Source organism: Oncorhynchus kisutch, linkage group LG5 (genome assembly GCF_002021735.2).
Source record: "Oncorhynchus kisutch isolate 150728-3 linkage group LG5, Okis_V2, whole genome shotgun sequence".
Lineage (NCBI taxonomy): Eukaryota > Metazoa > Chordata > Actinopteri > Salmoniformes > Salmonidae > Oncorhynchus > Oncorhynchus kisutch.
In genome coordinates, this window is record NC_034178.2 from 25,401,476 (window position 1) to 25,421,617 (window position 20,142).

At 41.2% G+C, this 20,142-nt stretch overlaps 1 protein-coding gene across 1 annotated transcript in view; it reads right to left on the reverse strand.

Moving 5' to 3' along the window:
• The window catches only part of LOC109890799 (protein phosphatase 1, regulatory subunit 16B), a 118,814-nt gene that overhangs the window by 31,172 nt on the left and 67,500 nt on the right, over positions 1-20,142 (reverse strand). The window contains exon 3 of the mRNA XM_020482836.2: positions 13,998-14,068. Within this exon, the coding sequence (XP_020338425.2) occupies positions 13,998-14,068 (71 nt within the window). The remainder of the gene's footprint in view (positions 1-13,997; positions 14,069-20,142) is intronic.

The window sequence follows — 20,142 nt, forward strand, 5'->3', positions numbered from 1 at the left end:
AATAGCTATTGTGAATTGGACAGTGCAGTTAGATTAACAAGAATTTAAGCTTTCTGCCAATATCAGATGTCTATGTCCTGGGAAATTTTCTTGCTACTTACAACCTCATGCTAATCACATTAGCCTACGTTAGCTCAACCAATAAAATAAAAAAAATTGAGACAAGCTTAGTTCTCTTTACTGACCATAATTTCACTTGTCTGAGCGCTTGCATGATGACACAGTCTGTGCCTGATGACAAGTTTCTCACATGACTGGCCTATCTGGGTGAGGTTTATTAACACCTGAATGATCTGAATCTAGGATTACAGGGACTCTCCGCAACTATATTCAATGTGCGGTACAAAATTGAGGCTATGATTAAGAAGCTGGAGCTCTTCTCTGTCTGCATTAAGAACAACACACAGGTCTTTCCATCATTGTCAAATGTGATACAGCGAAGTACTTGAGTTAGCTTGGTGTGCAATTATGCAGGTGCTTTCCCGAAACGGACAACAAAAACAACTGGATTCGTTATCACTTTCATGCCCTACCTCCAGCCCACTTACCGATATCTGAACAAGATAACCTCATTGAAATTGCAACACGCGGTTGTGAAAATTTAATTTAAATCAGAAGCCACTGCCAGAATTGTGGATACGGTGGCGCTCAGAGTGTCCTGCTGTAAGCTGATGCCCTTTGCTACCACATACCTATGCGAGAGTGGATTCTTGGCCATCACTAGCATGAAAACTAAATACAAACTGTGTGTGGAAAACGACTTAAGACTGAGACTCTCCAATACAACCCAACATTGCAGAGTTATGTGCATCCTTTCAAGCACACCCTTCTCATTAACCTGTGAGTTATTCACAATTTTTGATGAACAAATATGGTTTTATATGTAAGGCGGCTAAATAAAGACGCAAAATTGTTGATTATTATTATTATTTATTTTAAGCAACATGTATTTAGAAATGTAATCAAATAACCTTAAAATATTCCTTTCTGCACACCCTGATGACAGTGATATTTGCCAATAATGTCTCAACTGTGCATGTCATCTTTAAGGCCTACCTTCATTACAAGAGCAGGGCTTGCACTAAATCCATTTCATGATGGCATGTACAGTAGCTGTAGTTGTCAAATCTGGTATCTTTCCACATGGTTAGCCTCATTATGAGTCAAATCTGGTATCCTTCAACATGGTTAGCCTCATTATGAGTCAAATCTGGTATCCTTCAACATGGTTAGCCTCCCTGCATCCCACTGCTGGCTTGCTTCTGAAGCTAAGCAGGGTTGGTCCTGGTCAGTTCCTGGATGGGAGACCAGATGCTGCAGATGGTGTTGGAGGGCCAGTAGGAGGCACTCGTTCCTCTGGTCTAAAAAATATCCCAATGCCCCAGGGCAGTGATTGGGGACACTGCTCTGTGTAGGGTGCAGTCTTTTGGATGGGACATTAAACGGGTGACTGAGGTCATTAAAGATCCCATGGCACGTATCGTAAGAGTAGGGGTGTTAACCCCAGTGTCCTGGCTAAATTCCCAAGCTGTCCCTCATACCATCATTGTCACCTAATCATCCCCAGCTTACAACTGGCTCATTCATCCCCCGACTGTGTGATCTGAGTATGTAGCAGAAATAAATACCCACAAAATGTTTTATTTGGGTGCTAGATTGACTCAGTTCAAAGTCTGCTCTGCTGGCTGCTTATGTTGATGCGGCGGCGGAGGTCGTCAGTGAGTGTAGCAGAGGGGTGAGTGTGTAGCACATGTGAGCTAGTTGACAGGTGAGTGCTAGGCTCTTTCTCAATTCATCCTCCCTCGATTCCTCCTTCTAAAAACCCATTGATGAAGGACCTTGTACCTTCTCCAATACAGGTGAGGAGATAGGATGCAAGTAATCAAGGAGAGACAAAGCACCCGTAGCCATCGTGTGGTGATGTAGACCACCCTGAGACCTAAAGACCATGGTTTTGGTAGGATAATGGACACTGCTTTGTGGGTATGAAGTGCTGTTGTGGACAGGGGTTGCATCCTAGGTCAGCCGTACAGAGATCGTTACACCTAATGATCAAGGACTTCAGCTGCAAATCTGTGCAATATCAGACAAAATGTGACATTCAAATAAAACAAGACAAAAAAAGTTCAATGATAAAAAAATACACTATACTTAAATCAAAGAGTCAACACAATGTAATATCAAAGGATGCCTATGTAGATGGTTAGTGGGTTTAGACATTCATCTTACTCCAAAACAAGAGATGATCAGTGGTGTTAAAAGTACCCAAATTGTCATACTTGAGTAAAAGTAAAGATACCTTAATAAAGAAAGAAAGTCACTCAGTAAAATATTACACGAGTAAAAGTCTAAAATAATTTGGTTTTAAATATGCATGAATATCAAAAGCAAATGTACAGTCGTGGCCAAAAGTTGAGAATGACACAAATATTAATATCCACAAATTGTGCTGCTTCGGTGTCTGGATATTTTTGTCAGATGTTACTAGGGAACACAAGCCTTTAAGTGTCAAGGCTTTTATTGACAATTACATGAAGTTGATGCAAAGAGTCTTTGCAGTGTTGACCCTTCTTTTTCAAGACCTCTGCAATCTGCCCTGACATGCTGTCAATTAACTTATGGGCCACATCCTGACTAATGGCAGCCTATTCTTGCTTAATCAATGCTTGGAGTTTGTCAGAATTTGTGGGTTTCTGTTTGTCCTCCCGCCTCTTGAGGATTGACCACAAGTTCTCAACGGGATTAAGGTCTGGGGTGTTTCCTGGCCATGGACCCAAAATATCAATGTTTTGTTCCCAGAGCCACTTAATTATCACTTTTGCATTATGGAAAGGTGCTCCATCTTGCTGGAAAATGCATTGTTCGTCACCAAACTGTTCCTGGATGGTTGGGAGAAGTTGCTCTCGGAGGATGTGTTGGTACCATTCTTTATTCATGGCTGTGTTCTTAGGCAAAATTGTGAGTGAGCTCACTCCCTTGGCTGAGAAGCAACCCCACACATGAATGGTCTCAGGATGCTTTACTGTTGGCATGACACAGGACTGATGATAGCGCTCACCTCGTCTTCTCCGGACAAGCTTTTATCCGGGTGCCCCAATGAATCGGAAAGGGGATTCAGAAAAAATGACTTTACCCCAGTCCTCAGCAGTCCAATCCCTGTACCTTTTGCAGAATATCAGTCTGTCCCTGATGTTTTTCCTGGGGAGAAGTGGCTTCTTTGCTGCCCTTCTTGACACCAGGGCATCCTCCAAAAGTCTTTGCCTCACTGTGCATGCAGATGCACTCACAACTGCCTGCTGCCATTCCTGAGCAAGCTCTGTACTGGTGGTGCCCCGATCCCACAGCTGAATCAACTGTAGGAGACGGTCCTGGCGCTTACTGGACTTTCTTGGGCACCCTGAAGCCTTCTTCACAACAATTGAACCACTCTCCTTGAAGTTCTTGATGATCCGATAAATGGTTGATTTAGGTGCAATCTTACTGGCAGCAATATCCTTGCCTGTGTAGCCTTTTTTTGTGCAAAGCAATGATGACGGCACGTGTTTCCTTGCAGGTAACCATGGTTGACAGAGGAAGAACAATGATTCCAAGCACCACCCTCCTTTTGAAGCTTCCAGTCTGTTATTCAAACTCAATCAGCATGACAGAGTGATCTCCAGCCTTGACATGATGTCTGCTGGTCCTTTTGTGGCAGTGCTGAAATGCAGTGGAAATGTTTTTGGGGGATTCAGTTCATTTGCATGGCAAAGAGGGACTTTGCAATTAACTGCAATTAATCTGATCACTCCACATAACATTCTGGAGTATATGCAAATTGCCATCATACAAAGTGAGGCAGCAGAATGTGAAAATTAATATTTGTGTCATTCTCAAAACTTTTGGCCACGACTGTAATTGCTAAAATAGACATAAGTATCAAAAGGAAAAGTATAAATTATTTCAAATTCCTTATATTAAGCAAGCCAGATGGCACCATTATCTGTTTTTTAAAATGTATTAACGGATAGCCATGGGCTCGCTACAACACTCGGACATCATTTTCAAATGAAGCATGTGTTTAGTGAGTCCACCAGATAAGAGGCAGAAGGGATTACCAGGGATGTTCTCTTTATAAGTGTGTGAATTAGACTATTGTCCTGTCCTGCTAAGCTTTTAAAATGTAACAAGTAGTTTTGGGTGGCAGAATGTATGGAATAAAAAGTACATCATTTTTTAAGGAATGTAGTGAAGTAAAAGTAAAAGTTGTCAAAAATATAAATAGTAAAGTACAGATACCCAAAACAACTACTTAATTAGTACTTTCAAGTATTTTTACTTAAGTACCTTACACCACTGGAGATGATTGAATAGTTAAATGAATAGGGGGTTTAAAATAAAATAAGCAGAATGTCAGGGCTGTAACAGAAACCTGCACATCCAGTAGCTAGATCTTGGATGGAGTTTCTTTGTGAACTTCATCCACAGACAGGGAATAGCAGCTTTCACAGGTCTCTGTATCTGAGGTTAGGAAACATAGAAATTAGACCAGTTTAATTATTCTCAAATGATATAACATTTGCTATTTCGTTGCAATTGTGCTTTTGTATTGTCATAGTTCTCTCTTTGGGACTGGACATCTGTTATTTAGCTAGCTAGCTTAGCTACTAGCTTGGTAGCTAACATTGTTGTTAGCAGATTAAACTTATGTTTGTGTCATAAAAAACAACTAATGGATGGCAGTCTATCATATTTACACGTAGGTAGCTAGCTAGATACCTGACGTTACCTAGAATAGATGGTTACCTTAATAAACAACTTACCCATGTGCTACACATCATCCACCACCACCTGCTGCAGCTAACATTACTAGCCATACATGCAGGCAATGCAGCCCACTACGATGCTTCTTTGGGAAATCTATAAACTTTCATTTAGAAAAATAGATGTCTCGGGACGTAAGGACCATCCTACCAGGGAATACATTCTGTCAAACTGCCAATTCTTACCTTGAAAAAACAACTAAACTAGATTAGCTAGCTTAGCCAGCTAGCTGTTTCCAGCCGCGATTTAACAGTTGTTGTTTACAAACACAACGAAAGTTCTTTGGGGCTCCAGGGTTCACTTCCACTTCTCCTCAAAAGAGCCGTTTGAAAGGGTCAATAAAACAGGTCAGGGAACCATGTCATTCTGTTACCATCATGCTGTTACTGGGTGTTCACCCACTTCACTTACTGTAGGTCAATAACCAAAATAGATATAATTTCATAGCTGACACCACATTATTCAGGCATCTTTGAATCTTAATTCAGAGTAGGTATTTAACAGAGCTTTTGGAAAACGTGGTCACATAAATTGGAGGGAGATTTTACAGTCATTCTATTACCAAACTTTACATCTGCACTGTGTGAGTAAATGTGTTTTTGCAAAACTTTGGAAATTGTTCAAAGTAGTCCTTGTGCATAGAGTTTTTTTACTTTTCAAATCAATCGTTTTTATTTGTCATACTTTTAAAGTAAAAAATCAGATTATCAGCATCATTCTGTTACCGTGGAATTACCAACATACAGTATTTGAAACATAACTCTACAGACTATGAGCTTGACATGAGATCAGTTTGTTCTCTGGATATTTCCCGATGTCTGTGAGAGAGAGTTGTTTAATAACTTCCTTATTGGCTTCAAGGAGCAGAACACTATGACACATAATACAGGTGGTGGTGCTTATTTCTGTTCTTCCTGTGCGATCTGTGTGAGATGTGTTTCTGCGTGCATGTGTGTGTGCATGCGTGCAAACTGTTTGACAGCAGAAGAGACAAAGTTACAAGGTACATGGTACAGTCAGTCTAGGTGAAATAACATGAGCCATAGCCACGGTTGGAAAAAAAAGTTTCTTTTTAAACTGAAAGTCACCCGGAAGTAACCATTGTTACCACACAATTTCCTATCAAATACAGAGTAAACACTAGTGGAAACAGTAAAGTCAAATACATTTGTAGGCCTACCAAATATTTGCCATTAATACAGCTCTAGAAACTGGCTCTAATGTGTGAAATGTACAGTAGCTAAACATGGTTTACAACTTAAATGTTGCGTTTGTACTCATGATTGGATAAAGTCAAAATCTTCAGCTTGTGTTAGGCAAAGGGTACATTTAGGCAAAGTGTACAGGCAAACCCAACCGTGTCCATGTCAAAATAATTTACCCTCGTCTGGATTACAGCTTGGCTAGCCCACCATTAGCATTACCATAAGAACCCTCTTTAAAACCCACATATTTGAGCCCACATACTAGCTGTTAGGCTAATCCCCCGAGCCTTTCCCTGTAATTCCCCTGTAGCCTGCCTCCCCCGGCCCTCTGCCTGCGCTAAGACAATGAACCGACCGGGGAAGGAAATAATGTGTCTTTCATAACTGCTCATGCAAAGTATTTAGAGACGAAGGCCTGCCTCACAAAGAGGCAGATTGTGCATCTGGGTGTGTGGATAACAACACTGGCTGTGTTACTGGGCTCTGGCTGTGGGTTGTATGGATTGGAGGGGTGGTGGGCAGGGGAAGAGCAGAAAGCAAGGCTGATGCACTGTAAAGGTCCAGGGTAACAAAATAATATTATGGAGTCAGTGTTTGGTTAATAGTACGGAATCTAATACATAAACTGTGGGCTGAAAGACAGGGGGACTGTTTTACTGGGTGGTTAGGAGTTAATGAAGGGCCTGGTGAAGCGTAGTCTCTAGACAGATGGTTTGCTTCCGGCAATGTATCAGTTGGGACGCATTTTAAGCCCCGCCTACCCAAACTCGTGATTTGTCGAGAGTTGTCTGTAAAAAAAAAAAAGTGTTTTGGCTTACGTTGCTTCAAGGTCAGGGATATCTGAGACTAGATGGTGAGAGGAGAGAACAAGGCTGAAGTACTGTACAGTAAAGGTAAATATGGCCTCAGTGTTTGTTTAGTTGGAAGGATACAGAGTATGGAATACTGGGGTGTGGTACTGTTGTTTGGTATTATATCAAAACCTTCTAAAGCACTCCTCGGTTACTTTTTTATAGTGGTGGGAAAAGTCCTCAATTGTCATACTAGAGTAAAGATACCTTAATAGAAAATGACTCAAGTAAAAGTGAAAGTCACCCAGTAAAATACCACTTGAGTAAAAGTCTAAACGTATTTGATTTTAAATATACTTAAGTATCAAAAGTAAATGGAATGGCTAAAATGTACTTAAGCATCAAAAGTATAAATATTGGTTAAATACTGGTTATTAAGCAAACCAGACGGCACAAATGTTTGTTTTTATTGACGGATAGCCAGGGGCACAATCCAACACACAGACATAATTTACAAATGAAGCATTTGTGTTTAGTGCGTCTCACAGATCAGAGGCAGTAGGGATGACCAGGGATGTTCTCTTGATAAGTGTGTGAATTGGACAATTTTACGGTCAAAATGTTACAAGTCTGTGTCAGGGAAAATGTATGGAGTAAAAAGTTCATTATTTTCTTTAGGAATATAGTGAAGTAGAAGTAGAAGTAAAAGTTGACAAAAATACAGATAGTAAAGTACAGATACTTTAAAGTACTACTTAATACATTTTTGGGGGTATTTTTATTTAATTACTTTACATCACTGCTCTTTTATTCTGGGAGCAAGTGAGATTGACAGGCCTTCAGATGTGTTCAGACATTTCTTTACTCGATGTGACACTTTCGTGAAGGCACTCAAACTCACTGATTAACAGGGCATAACTGTGTCCAATTCTCAGATTCCAGTGCACTCATCACGTGTGAAGGAGAATACCTCTGGTGGATCTATCAGTGATAAAACAAAGCCAGCTGGATGACGACACCTGAAATTGGGGTCGTGACATTTCAGATGAGCCCGATAGCATGCGCTTACACACATACACGTTATGTTCTTCTATCCTCGTGGGGACCTAAAAGAAATGTCCATTCAAAATCCTATTTTCCCTAGCCCCTAACATCAAATCAAATTTTATTTGTCACATGCACCGAATACAACAGACCTTACAGAGAAATGCTTACTTACAAGCCCTTAACAAACAATGCAGTTGAAAGAAAAAAAAGTGTTAAGAAAGTATTCTCAATTAACTGAAGTAAAAAATGAAAAGAAAAAGAACAATAAAACAACCCTAACCGCTAACCCGTACCACGATTCTAACGCTAATTGTGACACTAACACTGAAGTTTAAAATAACCTTTGTCCTCATGGGGATGTGGGAAACGGGGCTGAGTTTTCCTTGTTTTACTGTCCCTGTTGAGACTTGAGGATTTTATGTCCCCACAAGGATAAAAGAACCCCCCCCCCCACAAATACTTTCACAGTATTTGCGGCAGGTTTTACAAATAACAAAGCTAGTGTGTGTTCTTCATGGTATAGTCAATTGGTCATTATTTTCCTTTCCAGAACCATATGGGATGTAAGTTGTTATATGATACTTTTATGTTATCCTCTTGGATCTAATGTATTCTCTTTATCTATATGTGAAGTATTTTCTAACCCCATAAATAAATCAAACAAATCATTGTGCTCCAACATAGAGGCCTGTCACTGGACCAAGAGGCCCAGACCCCTCAGTCAAGACATGCTACCCATGGTCCAGAATTATGTGCCAGGGAGAGAATAGAACCAACACAAAAATGAAAAAACACACTGAGGTGTGGTGCTGACCATCGAAACGAAATGAGTTACTATATTTACATGACGCTGACAGACTAACGGAACATATAAACTCAGAAAATGAAATTAAAGTCGCCTACTCTTCTCTTCTTATGACTAATCGCACAGGAAATTAAATTGAGACATTTATTTATTTTCCATGAGAGAGAAGATGTCTTGCCACCCACCCATCACCCAGTGGTGCCAGACAGACAGAGTACAAGACAGAGCAGAGAGCTACATAAATTATACAGTATGTTCGAGATGATCAGCCTGAGCAACGTCACTGCACTGTGCCGAATCTCTCACCAACAACACTTTCTATCCAAAACAAACAAAAATTACAGGACCAAAGCGGCTTGTTAAAAAAAAAATGTAACCTCAGATAACCTCCGTCGACTCTTACATATCGTAAATACTTCAATCAGAAACGTCTCCTTGGGTTCTCTCTCTCGATGCAGAAAACACTTTTGATAGACTAGAATGGTCATACTGTATCTCTCGTCTGTCTTGGAACATATGGGAATTAGCTCCTATTTCATTAATATGATTAACCCTTTACACTCGTGGGAATTGGCCTATATGGATAGGACTAAATTGAAATGTTTCTTGCGGAAAAATCCATGGCAGCGATTGAAAGGGAACCGTTTCGAGATTATGGGAGAATGATTAGACCAAAAGGCGAGGACACAACAGTTCACCGGACACAAGACAATCCAAACATTACACTGTTGATTTTATGTGCATTTTATATGTACTGTACTTTTGACACATTTATTGATAACAAAATCTGACAATACTCCGGATACATTCAGTAACATGAGAATATTTCTGGGAAATGTGGGGTAGGTGCAACACAAGACAAAAAAAATGACAAGGGTTTGAGTGAGAGAACTAACTGGTCTGTTCAGAACAAGCAAGGGTATTACGCCATGTCATCTTGTATTGTGAAGTGCCCAATTGAACTCACGGGTGTTTGCTTGTATGACATCAAAGCGGTATTTATAATAATCCTCAACGTCTCATCTTTCAGAATACCTAGAGTCCCAGGTGCTCAAGTTCAGAACAGAACTTCTGTCAGTCAACACCCATACAGGGCTGTGAAGAGCAGAGACAGAGCTCTGACGTCATGTACAGCATGTTATTGTACGGCCACCGTGTTCCAATTTTGCCGTTTATCAGTGCCCAAATCTTCAATTTTGTAAAGGTGTGTAAAGGGCCACTATGCCAATCCCTTAGCCATAGTTCTAACAGGTGATATCTGCTCTTCTCCGTTCAGAATCCCTAGATGCAGCAGACATCGTGATCTCTTTTGCTATTTTTATTATCCATGGCCCCAAGCCCAGGCAATTCGTCAATCGAAGTAAATAACAGCAATTTCCCTCAAATCTACTGATCATGTCATCTCATTATACATTCTCATTATTTGAGTATAGAAAGACATATGACGTCTCCTATTGCACTGTAAGATGTGGTCTTTACTGATATATCCATTAAACAATGTCAACTACACTTTGGTGCTTTTTTTTTGCTCACAAAATATATATTTGGTGAAAAATTGAAAAACAATGTAACTGGGAATCAAAATGGCCAATCTATACTCCAATATTTCACAATAATGCCTTGCGATCTGGAGGGCGGCCTTTTGCATCCCTCCAATGATCCAAATGTGGAATCCGTGTCCTTGCCAATATCATGGACAGTAATGGTTTGACAACCTTCCAAGATTTGAACGACGCATGCATACAGTATTACCAGCCAACTCCTTTTCTATACTTACAATTTAGGTCAGCTATGCTGTCCTAAGGAATCCCTTGGGAAACCCTACTACCAAACCATCCAATGATGGGATTTATAAATAAATGATCTGGGCTCCCGAAAGGACTGATATCTATAATATATAAACTTTTGAAAAAAAAACATTTTAAAACTAGCCATTAAAAACATATGGTTCACAGATCTAAGTGAATTTGAAAAACCCTTTAACTGGAACAGAATATGGGAAAATTGGACCTTGGCATCCCGTAATCTGAACCATGAATTTATACATTTTAAGTTTGTTCAGACTGTATTTAAATGAAACTTTACGATGAAACTGGCCCCAATTCCCAACTGTTCACTGTGTCCCCTGTATCAGGTAGGCATATTCATTCATATGATGTGGGAGTGCTGTGCATTTAAATGCTTCTAGGACAAAGTTACAACATTTATTTCAAAGTGCATGAATGTAAATATTCATTGCTTTGCATTTCCTATGTTACTTAACGATGATAGCTCATTGAATCTCTCAATCAACCAGAGACCATTACTGCTGGCAGACAACACTGCCGCAAAAAAAGATGTTGGCTCTTGATAGCAATCATTCCATTCTCTCCCAATTCGCCAGTGGATACAGTTACAATTAGAAGTTATAACATTAGAATTATTGACAGCGAGAATTAATGGTGATAGTCAAGGTATAATTGATGCCCAACACACAAAAAATACACACTACCATTCAAAAGTTTGGGGTCATTTAGAAATTTCTTTTTTTGTCCATTAAAATAACATCATACTGATCAGAAATACAGTGTAGACATTGTTAACTTGTTATGGCTGCAATCCCCCTATCAGGATAGGTGTCAACAACCGCTGAATAGCATAGCGCTACATTCAATAAATATTACTACAAATATTTATATTCCTGAAATCACAAGTGCAATATAGGAAAACACAGCTTAGCCTTTTGTTAATCAACCTGTCATGCAAGATTTTGAAATGATGCTTTACAGCGAAAGCAATTCAAGCGTTTGTGTAAGTTTATCGATCGCACGACAAAACCTTAAGTACACTTAGCATCAGGAAGCTTGGTCACGAAAATCAGAAAATCAATCAAATTAATCGTTTACCTTTGATGGACTTCAGATGTTTTCACTCACGAGACTCCCAGTTACACAACAAATGTTCATTTTGTTCCATAAAGATTATTTTTATATCCACAATACCTCCATTTGTCGCGTTATGTTCAGAAATCCACAGGAAAGAGCGGTCACGACAACGCAGACGAAAATTCCAAATAGTTTCCATAATGCCCACATATGTCAAATGTTTTTTTATAATTGATCCTCAGGTTGTTTTTAAAATATATAAATCGATAATATATCAACCGCAAATGTCTTTCACAGTAGGAGGGAAAAGCAGTGGCTGCCCAAACTCTTGCGCGAGCAAAACTCATGTGACCACTTGACGCGATGTTATCATTCTGGCTCATTTTTCAAAATAAAAGCCTGAAACTATGTCTGAAGACTGACACCTTGAGGAAGCGATAGGAAAAGGAATCTGGTTCATATCCCTTTAAATCCAGCAAAGGGAGGCTATGGAACATGGAGTTTTCAAAATAGAAGCCACTTCCTGTTTTGATTTTCCTCAGGGTTTCACCTGCAATATCAGTTCTGTTATACTCACAGTCAATATTTTGACAGTTTTGGAAACTTTAGTGTTTTCTATCCAATACTAATAATAATATGCATATATTAGCAACTGAGACTGAGGAGCTGGCCGTTTACAATGGGCACCTTTTCATCCAAGCTACTCAATACTGCCCCTGCAGCCATATGAAGTTAATGTTGTAAATGACTATCGTAGCTGGAAACAGCAGATTTTTTATTAAATATCTACATAGGTGTTACAGAGGCCCATTATCAGCAACAATCACTCCTGTGTTCCAATGGCACGCTGCCTAGAAGGCCAGCATCCCAGAGTTGCCTCTTCACTGTTGACATTGAGACTGGTGTTTTGCGGGTACTATTTTATGAAGTTGCCAGTTGAGGACTCGAATCTGGTTAGAGCCAGTTTGCAGTGTTCTGTGAAGGGAGTAGTACACAGCGTTGTATGAGATCTTCAGTTTCTTGGCAATTTGTCGCATGGAATAGCCTTCATTTCTCAGAACAAGAATAGACTGACACGTTTCAGAAGAAATGTCTTTGTTTCTGGCCATTTTGAGCCTGTAATCAAACCCACAAATGATGATGCTCAAGATAATCAACTAATCTAAAGGTGGCAAATTGTATTGCTTCTTTAAAAAGAACAACAGTTTTCAGCAGTGCTAACATAATTGAAAAATTGTTTTCTAATGATCAATTAGCCTATTAAAATGATAAACTTGGATTAGCTAACAGACTGTGCCATTGGAACACAGGAGTGATGGTTGCTGATAATGGGCCTCTGTACGCCTATGTTGATATTCCATAAAAATAAATAAAATATATTTTAAAAATCTGCCATTTCCAGCTACAATAGTCATTTACAACATTAGTAATGTCTACACTGTATTTCTCATCAATTTTATCTTAATGGACAAAATATTATGATTCCATATGTGCTATTTCATAGTTGTGATGTCTTCATTACTATTCTACAATGTAGAAGAAAACAGTAAAAATAAAACCCTATAATTAGGTGTCCAAAATTTTGACTGGTACTGTATATAAATAAATAAAACGTCATTCATCATAGAGGTGCCTACACGTATACATAAACATGGGAAATCTGAAACAGAATAAGTGAAATTGATTCCAACAGTCTATTATCAACATACATGTATAAGGGCGCATGAGGTCCTCTTGTAGGGGGAAAGTTGCATCTCCCAGGAAAACATGAGGACTTGGCATTGTGGAACCTGGCAGGACAGCTGGCGGTTGTAAATCGAGGGTCTTCTGTTTAGACCCAAAAGAACTCTTGAAACACTCCACCATAGCTCTCTCGGCCTTATGCCCCTACATCCACCCTTGTAAACCTGTAGCGGGCATCTTCTCTGTCTCCGTATATCGCCTATTATTTGTGTTTCGATACATAAAGTCTAGTAGATCCTGGGTAATTTGCACAAATTATATTTTCTTGCCAGTCAAGTATGTGAGTACACTCGTTCGGTTCGGCTAGCCGAGTTAATAAACACACGCAAGTGCCACAACCCCCCCAATCTTTGGATGTGGCTGCTATTTTTGGGGGAGGGCTCAGAAGGCTCAGTTTTATATCCTAAGAGTGCAGATGATCTGGTGTTGTAGACAGACAGACAAGCAGACTGACTCTGAGCTGAAGGCCCGAGCTGGTTTTCTGGCACCAGCTCCATCACACATTACACCACCAAGCATGTTTATTTTATACGATAACTTTTTGGCACATTTAAGCGGTTTTCAATCAGTTGATGGTGCCGGATAACCATATATATTTTTTGAGTGTCCTGGATTTTAGAGAGAGACAGAGCGACTGGGGAGAACTATTTGGACCTAAAGTATGACTGCCACTGAAAAATATGTGGATTGAAGGACTTAGTAATTATATTGTTTATAATTAGTGACAGGAACATAAGCTCACCTGGTGTAGGGCAGTGAGTCCATCCTCGTTGCACAAGTCTGGACTGACATTGTTCTTCAGCAGGTAGCGTACTGGAACACAGGGAGAGGGAGAGAAACAGAAGGGACAACACATTAACAAACCATGGTAGAACAGCGTGGACTTCACACATCCACGCCAGACAACAAGAACAACGACAACACACATTTAGCCTCTCTCCACTGGCCAGAGAACCTAGGAAGAGGGGGGCCACTCACAGTAAGTTCCCAGCAGGAGTTGTCCTTCCCTCTTTTGCTAATGTCAAACCTCTAGTATATGACAATGCCAGGGGCACTCAGCCATGATTGAACCAAATGGTACTAGGCTAGCAGGAGAAAAAGACCCAGCAGAGTCCCGACAAAACAGTGATGACTCAGCCAAAGATATTATCCACGGGAATCGATGGACTGCACACAAAGTGCCTAAAAACAGCACAAAGGGACAACAAATAAAGAGGTTAAAGTGTTGAGATGTGTAGCTAATAAAGGCATCAGCATGCTTCAGTTCGGCTGGCGGCTAGCCGAAACGACCGAGTGTGCTCGAATACTCCCTTACGAGACCTTCGCTATAATTTTTTTTTTTAATGGCAATAGTACCGTTTGTCCTTTTGAGACGCCATAGCCAGTATACACTTCCCCAAAAGTCAGAATTAATCTAAGATAACTCAAGAAATCTATCATTAATTTGATATCTACCGAAGATGTTTGGTATTTTTCAATTAAAAAAAAAGTGCATCAAAACGAGTATCTAGTTTAACTTCTTCGGGGTACCCCCCCCTTCTTCTCAATTTCCGCCTAAAGACATCTAACTGCCTGTAGCTCAGGCCCAGAGGCAAGGATATGCGTATTCTTGGTATCATTTGAAAGGAAACTCTGCATTTTGTGGAAATGTGAATTGAATGTAGGAGAATATAACACAATAGTTCTGGTAGAAGAATTAAAAAGGAAATAAACATACATTCTGTTTTTTATTGTGGCTGCACCATCTTTCAAATGACCAAGAACAGCCAAACATACAGATAGGATGCTGTGGATGATTTGAATGAAGAACGTAAGACGGTGCCATGGCCCATAGCAGTCTCTTTCTGCTGTAAAGCAGAGGCTTACTGAACAGGTGATGCAGGTGATGGGGCATTTCCTGTGACAAAGGGCACAACGACGTCTCCCTACTGTATCCTGTTTGCCCTGAGGCACATTCATGCCTGCAGAGATGAATCTGGGCAGGTGAACACCACTGGTTGGAGCAGAAGGGACAGAAGGTGCTGCAGTGGACATGCTGTAGCTAGCAAGCTCCTGAATGAGCAGCTCCCTGAAGGCTAACTGTGAGATGGGGGGCTGTCCACAGCTCTTGGCCATTTCCTTCTGGAGGATGAAGGAATTCACCACAGCAATGTCAATGAAATGCTAGAAAAATGTCTTACACCATTTCATGGTCTTGTGGAGAAAATTGTAGTATCCTATCAGCGCATCGCATCTGACAGGTCCACACCTCCCATGCTCTTGTTGTAGTCCTTCACAGCAACTGGAATGGGGACATTTTTTGTGGTCCATGCCCCGGCACCATCCTTCACACGCCTGACGATGTGATCTCAACTGAAGGACTTGTGGATACTGAAGAACATGACCACCTCTCTGGTATCCATCCACTTCACAAAGAGCAGGCCATCTTCACAGATTCCATCGCATGGTACCCGCTCAGCCCGCTTAGGCATGTCATTCACCTTCGTCTTTTCGAAAACCGACCCTGTTGGTCCGAATGGTGCCACAAGCCCACACATCCCGCTTCCTCAGCTCTGTAAACAGGGTAGTGCTTGTGTAGAAGTTGTCCACAAACAGTTTGTAGCCCTTCCGCAGCAGTTGAAAATCCAATAACTCCATAACGGAATCATAACTCAGTCCATTACCGGTAGCAAAACTGTTTTCCCCCTCATAAATAAAAGACATTGCAAGTGTAGGCACACACAGAATCAGCCAAAACAAACAGTTTGTAACCACATTTGTTACGCATGTATTGTTTGAGGCTGATTCTGGCCTTTGAAGCTACCATCTTCTCATCGATGGAAAGGTTCTGGGCGGGCTGAAAATAGGTCTTGCAGGCCTCAACGATGTTGGGGTAGAGAGGTTTGATTTTGCACAGCCTATCAAACCTTGGTGTGCCTCTTGTCATTCTCCCCATCAACGTCTGGGTCACTGATGTGAAACGCCCGTGAGACAGTCAGAAACCTTTTACAAGACATGACAGTCATGGCAGTTGATAAAGAGCTGACGTTTTCCAGTAGTCCCTTAGAGTTTTCAACTTCACCAGGCCCATGTAAATGACCATTGAAAAGTAGCAGAAAAGGTCTGACATGGAAATGGTCTTCCATGCCTCTTTCTTTCCTGCCTGCTTCTTACAAACTCACACAGTATAGCCAATGTGTACTTTACACATTTCGTTACAGATGATATTTTTATATATTGCAAATAAAATAAGAAAATCCAAAAAAACAAAAACAAATGATATTTCAAAACTAGTTTCGATGAAAGATTCATCTTCCTGAAGCAACTCGGTCTCGCTGTCTCCATCTATTTCCTCTATAATTTGGGTTAATTTGGGATTTAGCTTTTCCGGATTTATTCGCCATAATTTAAATATATAAAATTGTTGAAAATGCTATTGAATATGTACTGCTATGCGTAACACCCGTGGCTCCGTCAAGTAGGATTTGCAATGGCGAATGAACCTCTTTTACGCCAGAGTTTACGACAAAGGCTGGACTTAAAAACATACACTGCTCAAAAAATAAAGGGAACACTTAAACACAATGTAACTCCAAGTCAATCACACTTCTGTGAAAACAAACTGTCCACTTAGGAAGCAACACTGATTGACAATAAATGTCACATGCTGTTGTGCAAATGGAATAGACAACAGGTGGAAATTAGTTATTTAGCAAGACATCCCCAATAAAGGAGTGGTTCTGAAAGTGGTGACCAGACCACTTCTCAGTTCCTATGCTTCCTGGCTGATGTTTTGGTCACTTTTGAATGCTGGCGGTGCTTTCACTCTAGTGGTAGCATGAGACTGAGTCTACAACCCACACAAGTGGCTCAGGTAGTGCAGCTCATCCAGGATGACACATCAATGCGAGCTGTGGCAAGAAGGTTTGCTGTGTCTGTCAGCGTAGTGTCCAGAGCATGGAGGCGCTACCAGGAGACAGGTCAGTACATCAGGAGACGTGGAGGAAGCCGTAGGAGGGCAACAACCCAGCAGCAGGACCGCTACCTCCGCCTTTGTGCAAGGGGGAGCAGGAGGAGCACTGCCAAAGCCCTGCAAAATGACCTCCAGCAGGCCACACATGTGCATGTGTCTGCTCAAACGGTCAGAAACAGACTCCATGAGGGTGGTATGAGTGCCCAACGTCCACAGGTGGGGGTTGTGCTTACAGCCCAACACAGTGCAGGACGTTTGGCATTTGCCAGAGAACACCAAGATTGGCAAATTCGCCACTGGCGCCCTGTGCTCTTTACAGATGAAAGCAGGTTCACACTGAGCTCGTGACAGACGTGACAGAGTCTGGAGATGCCGTGGAGAACGTTCTGCTGCCTGCAACATCCTCCAGCATGACCGGTTTGGCGGTGGGTCAGTCATGGTGTGGGGTGGCATTTCTTTGGGTGCTCGCCAGAGGTAGCCTGACTGCCATTAGGTACCGAGATGAGATCCTCAGACCCCTTGTGAGACCATATGCTGGTGCGGTTGGCCCTGGGTTCCTCCTAATGCAAGACAATGCTAGACCTCATGTGGCTGCAATGTGTCAGCAGTTCCTGCAAGAGGAAGGCATTGATGCTATGGACTGGCCCGTCCGTTCCCCAGACCTGAATCCAATTGAGCACATCTGGGACATCATGTCTCACTCCATCCACCAACGCCACATTGCACCACAGACTGTCCAGGAGTTGGCGGATGCTTTAGTCCAGGTCTGGGAGGAGCTACCTCAGGAGACCATCCGCCACCTCATCAGGAGCATGCCCAGGCATTGTAGGGAGGTCATACAGGCACGTGGAGGCCACACACACTACTGAGCCTCATTTTGAATTGTTTTAAGGACATTACATCAAAGTTGGATCAGCCTGTAGTGTGGTTTTCCACTTTAATTTTGTGTGACTCCAAATCCAGACCTCCATGGGTTGATCAATTTGATTTCCATTGATAATTTGTGTGTGATTTTGTTGTCAGCACATTCAACTATGTAAAGAAAAAAGTATTTAATAAGAATATTTCATTCATTCAGATCTAGGATGTGTTATTTTAGTGTTCCCTTTATTTTTTTGAGCAGTGTATAACCATTACATATTGGCATTTATCTCAGCTCATTGGCTATCTTCCAAGCTAGATCTCAAGATGATCAGTGGTCATTGGGCCAAAATACAGTCAATCAACGACAGACCGGTCCTACCATTGATGCGCAATGAGGTCATTGATTGGGGTCTTCAAAATCGGTTTGTTTCGGTCAATACATCCCGGGAAAAGAACCATCAAGTATGGTTGTGTTAGTAACAACCAGAGGATTGCAATGAAACCAACCATGACTGGATAAACATTTGTTTAGTGTGTGTAATTACCACGAACGCTTTGTCCAAAGTTGAATGAGACGGAAATCACGACGCAAGCGGTTTAAAAATGTTTTGTGTTAGGCTATAAAAATTGACTTTATCAAACAAAACGAACATTCACTGTGTAGTTAGGACACTTGGCATTGCCACCAAAGGAAGATCTTCAATGGTAAGCGATTTATTTTATTGTTATTTCTGACTTTTGTGACGCTAATGCTTGGTTGGAAAATGCTAGTAATACTTGTGTGTACGGGGGGCGCTGTCCTCAGAAAATCGCACATTTGCTTTCGCAGTAAGGCCCTTTTGAAATCTGACACAGGGGCTGGATTAATAAGCGTTCATCTTTTAAATGATGTAAGATACATATGTATTTACAAGAATGTTTACTATAACAAATGGTGTATTTAGAATGTTAGCTCTCGGCAGTTTCACCGGATGTTGGCCTGGTGGGACGCTAGCGCTCACCTACCCTCAATCCCTATTGTTGACCAATCACCAACGAAGGGAAGTAGACTTCGGCTTCCGAAATTCAGCTGGCCGTTGAGAAAGACTGTGCCCGCACAGCCGACAAAACCCTAACCGAACTCCAAAACGTCAGTCTTTCCACATTCTGAACAAGCCAGCAATACAAATTTGTCAAAATGAACTTGTCGCGAACCCTACCGTACTTTTTTGAACAAGCGGTTGACCCCAGGGTCTCTGCAATCTCCCTCCATGAACTTACATTTTACATGCTGGTCTTTATATGGACAGATGGATAGAATTGTACTGGTGAAGGTACTTTTGTATCGATGATTGAAGTTGTCGTTCGCCATGTTGAATCCAGTTTCGGGCTGAGCCATCAGGAAGCAGAAACTCGCATCACCCCTCCAGTTGACCAATCACAGACTAAGGGGCGTAGACTTCAAAATGCGGCTTGCCTCCATTAAACATTTTGTGTGACCGAACAGCAGTCCAAAACGAACAAAAACTGTGGTAATATATGCAAACTGTTTCAGCAGGGAAGAATGCATACACCTTAATAGTTTCGGAATGTGTGATGTTTTTCTGCTATTAACAGGTATTACTACCCTTATTTGTTCACGGAAAAGTGTGCTGTTTGGTGTCTGGAGAGTCAGACCGTCTTGACTCAATTGTTTTCAAGCCACACAGAACAATGCAGGTGATAAATGGGGGCGGACTCAGCCCCCAGAACCCTTCCCTCGCCTTAACCAATCACAGCTTTCCTGAACTGAGGCCTTACATATTCCTGTTCCAGGACTACACAACTGAAAGTGTAGAAATGCATTGCCTTTTCACTTAGAAGTCCTGAACTGCTTTCAGATTATATCATATGATAATTGTAACTATTTTATAGTTTCCTGTTGACGAATAACAAACAAGTGGTGCCCAAAATTAATTAGACGTTATCACAGACTATTTTCAATACGTACTATGCTTTAGGGGCGGCAGGTAGCATAGTGATTAGATCGTTGGGCCAGTAACCGAAAGGTTGCTGGATCGAATCCCTGAGCTGACGAGGTTCAAATCAGTCC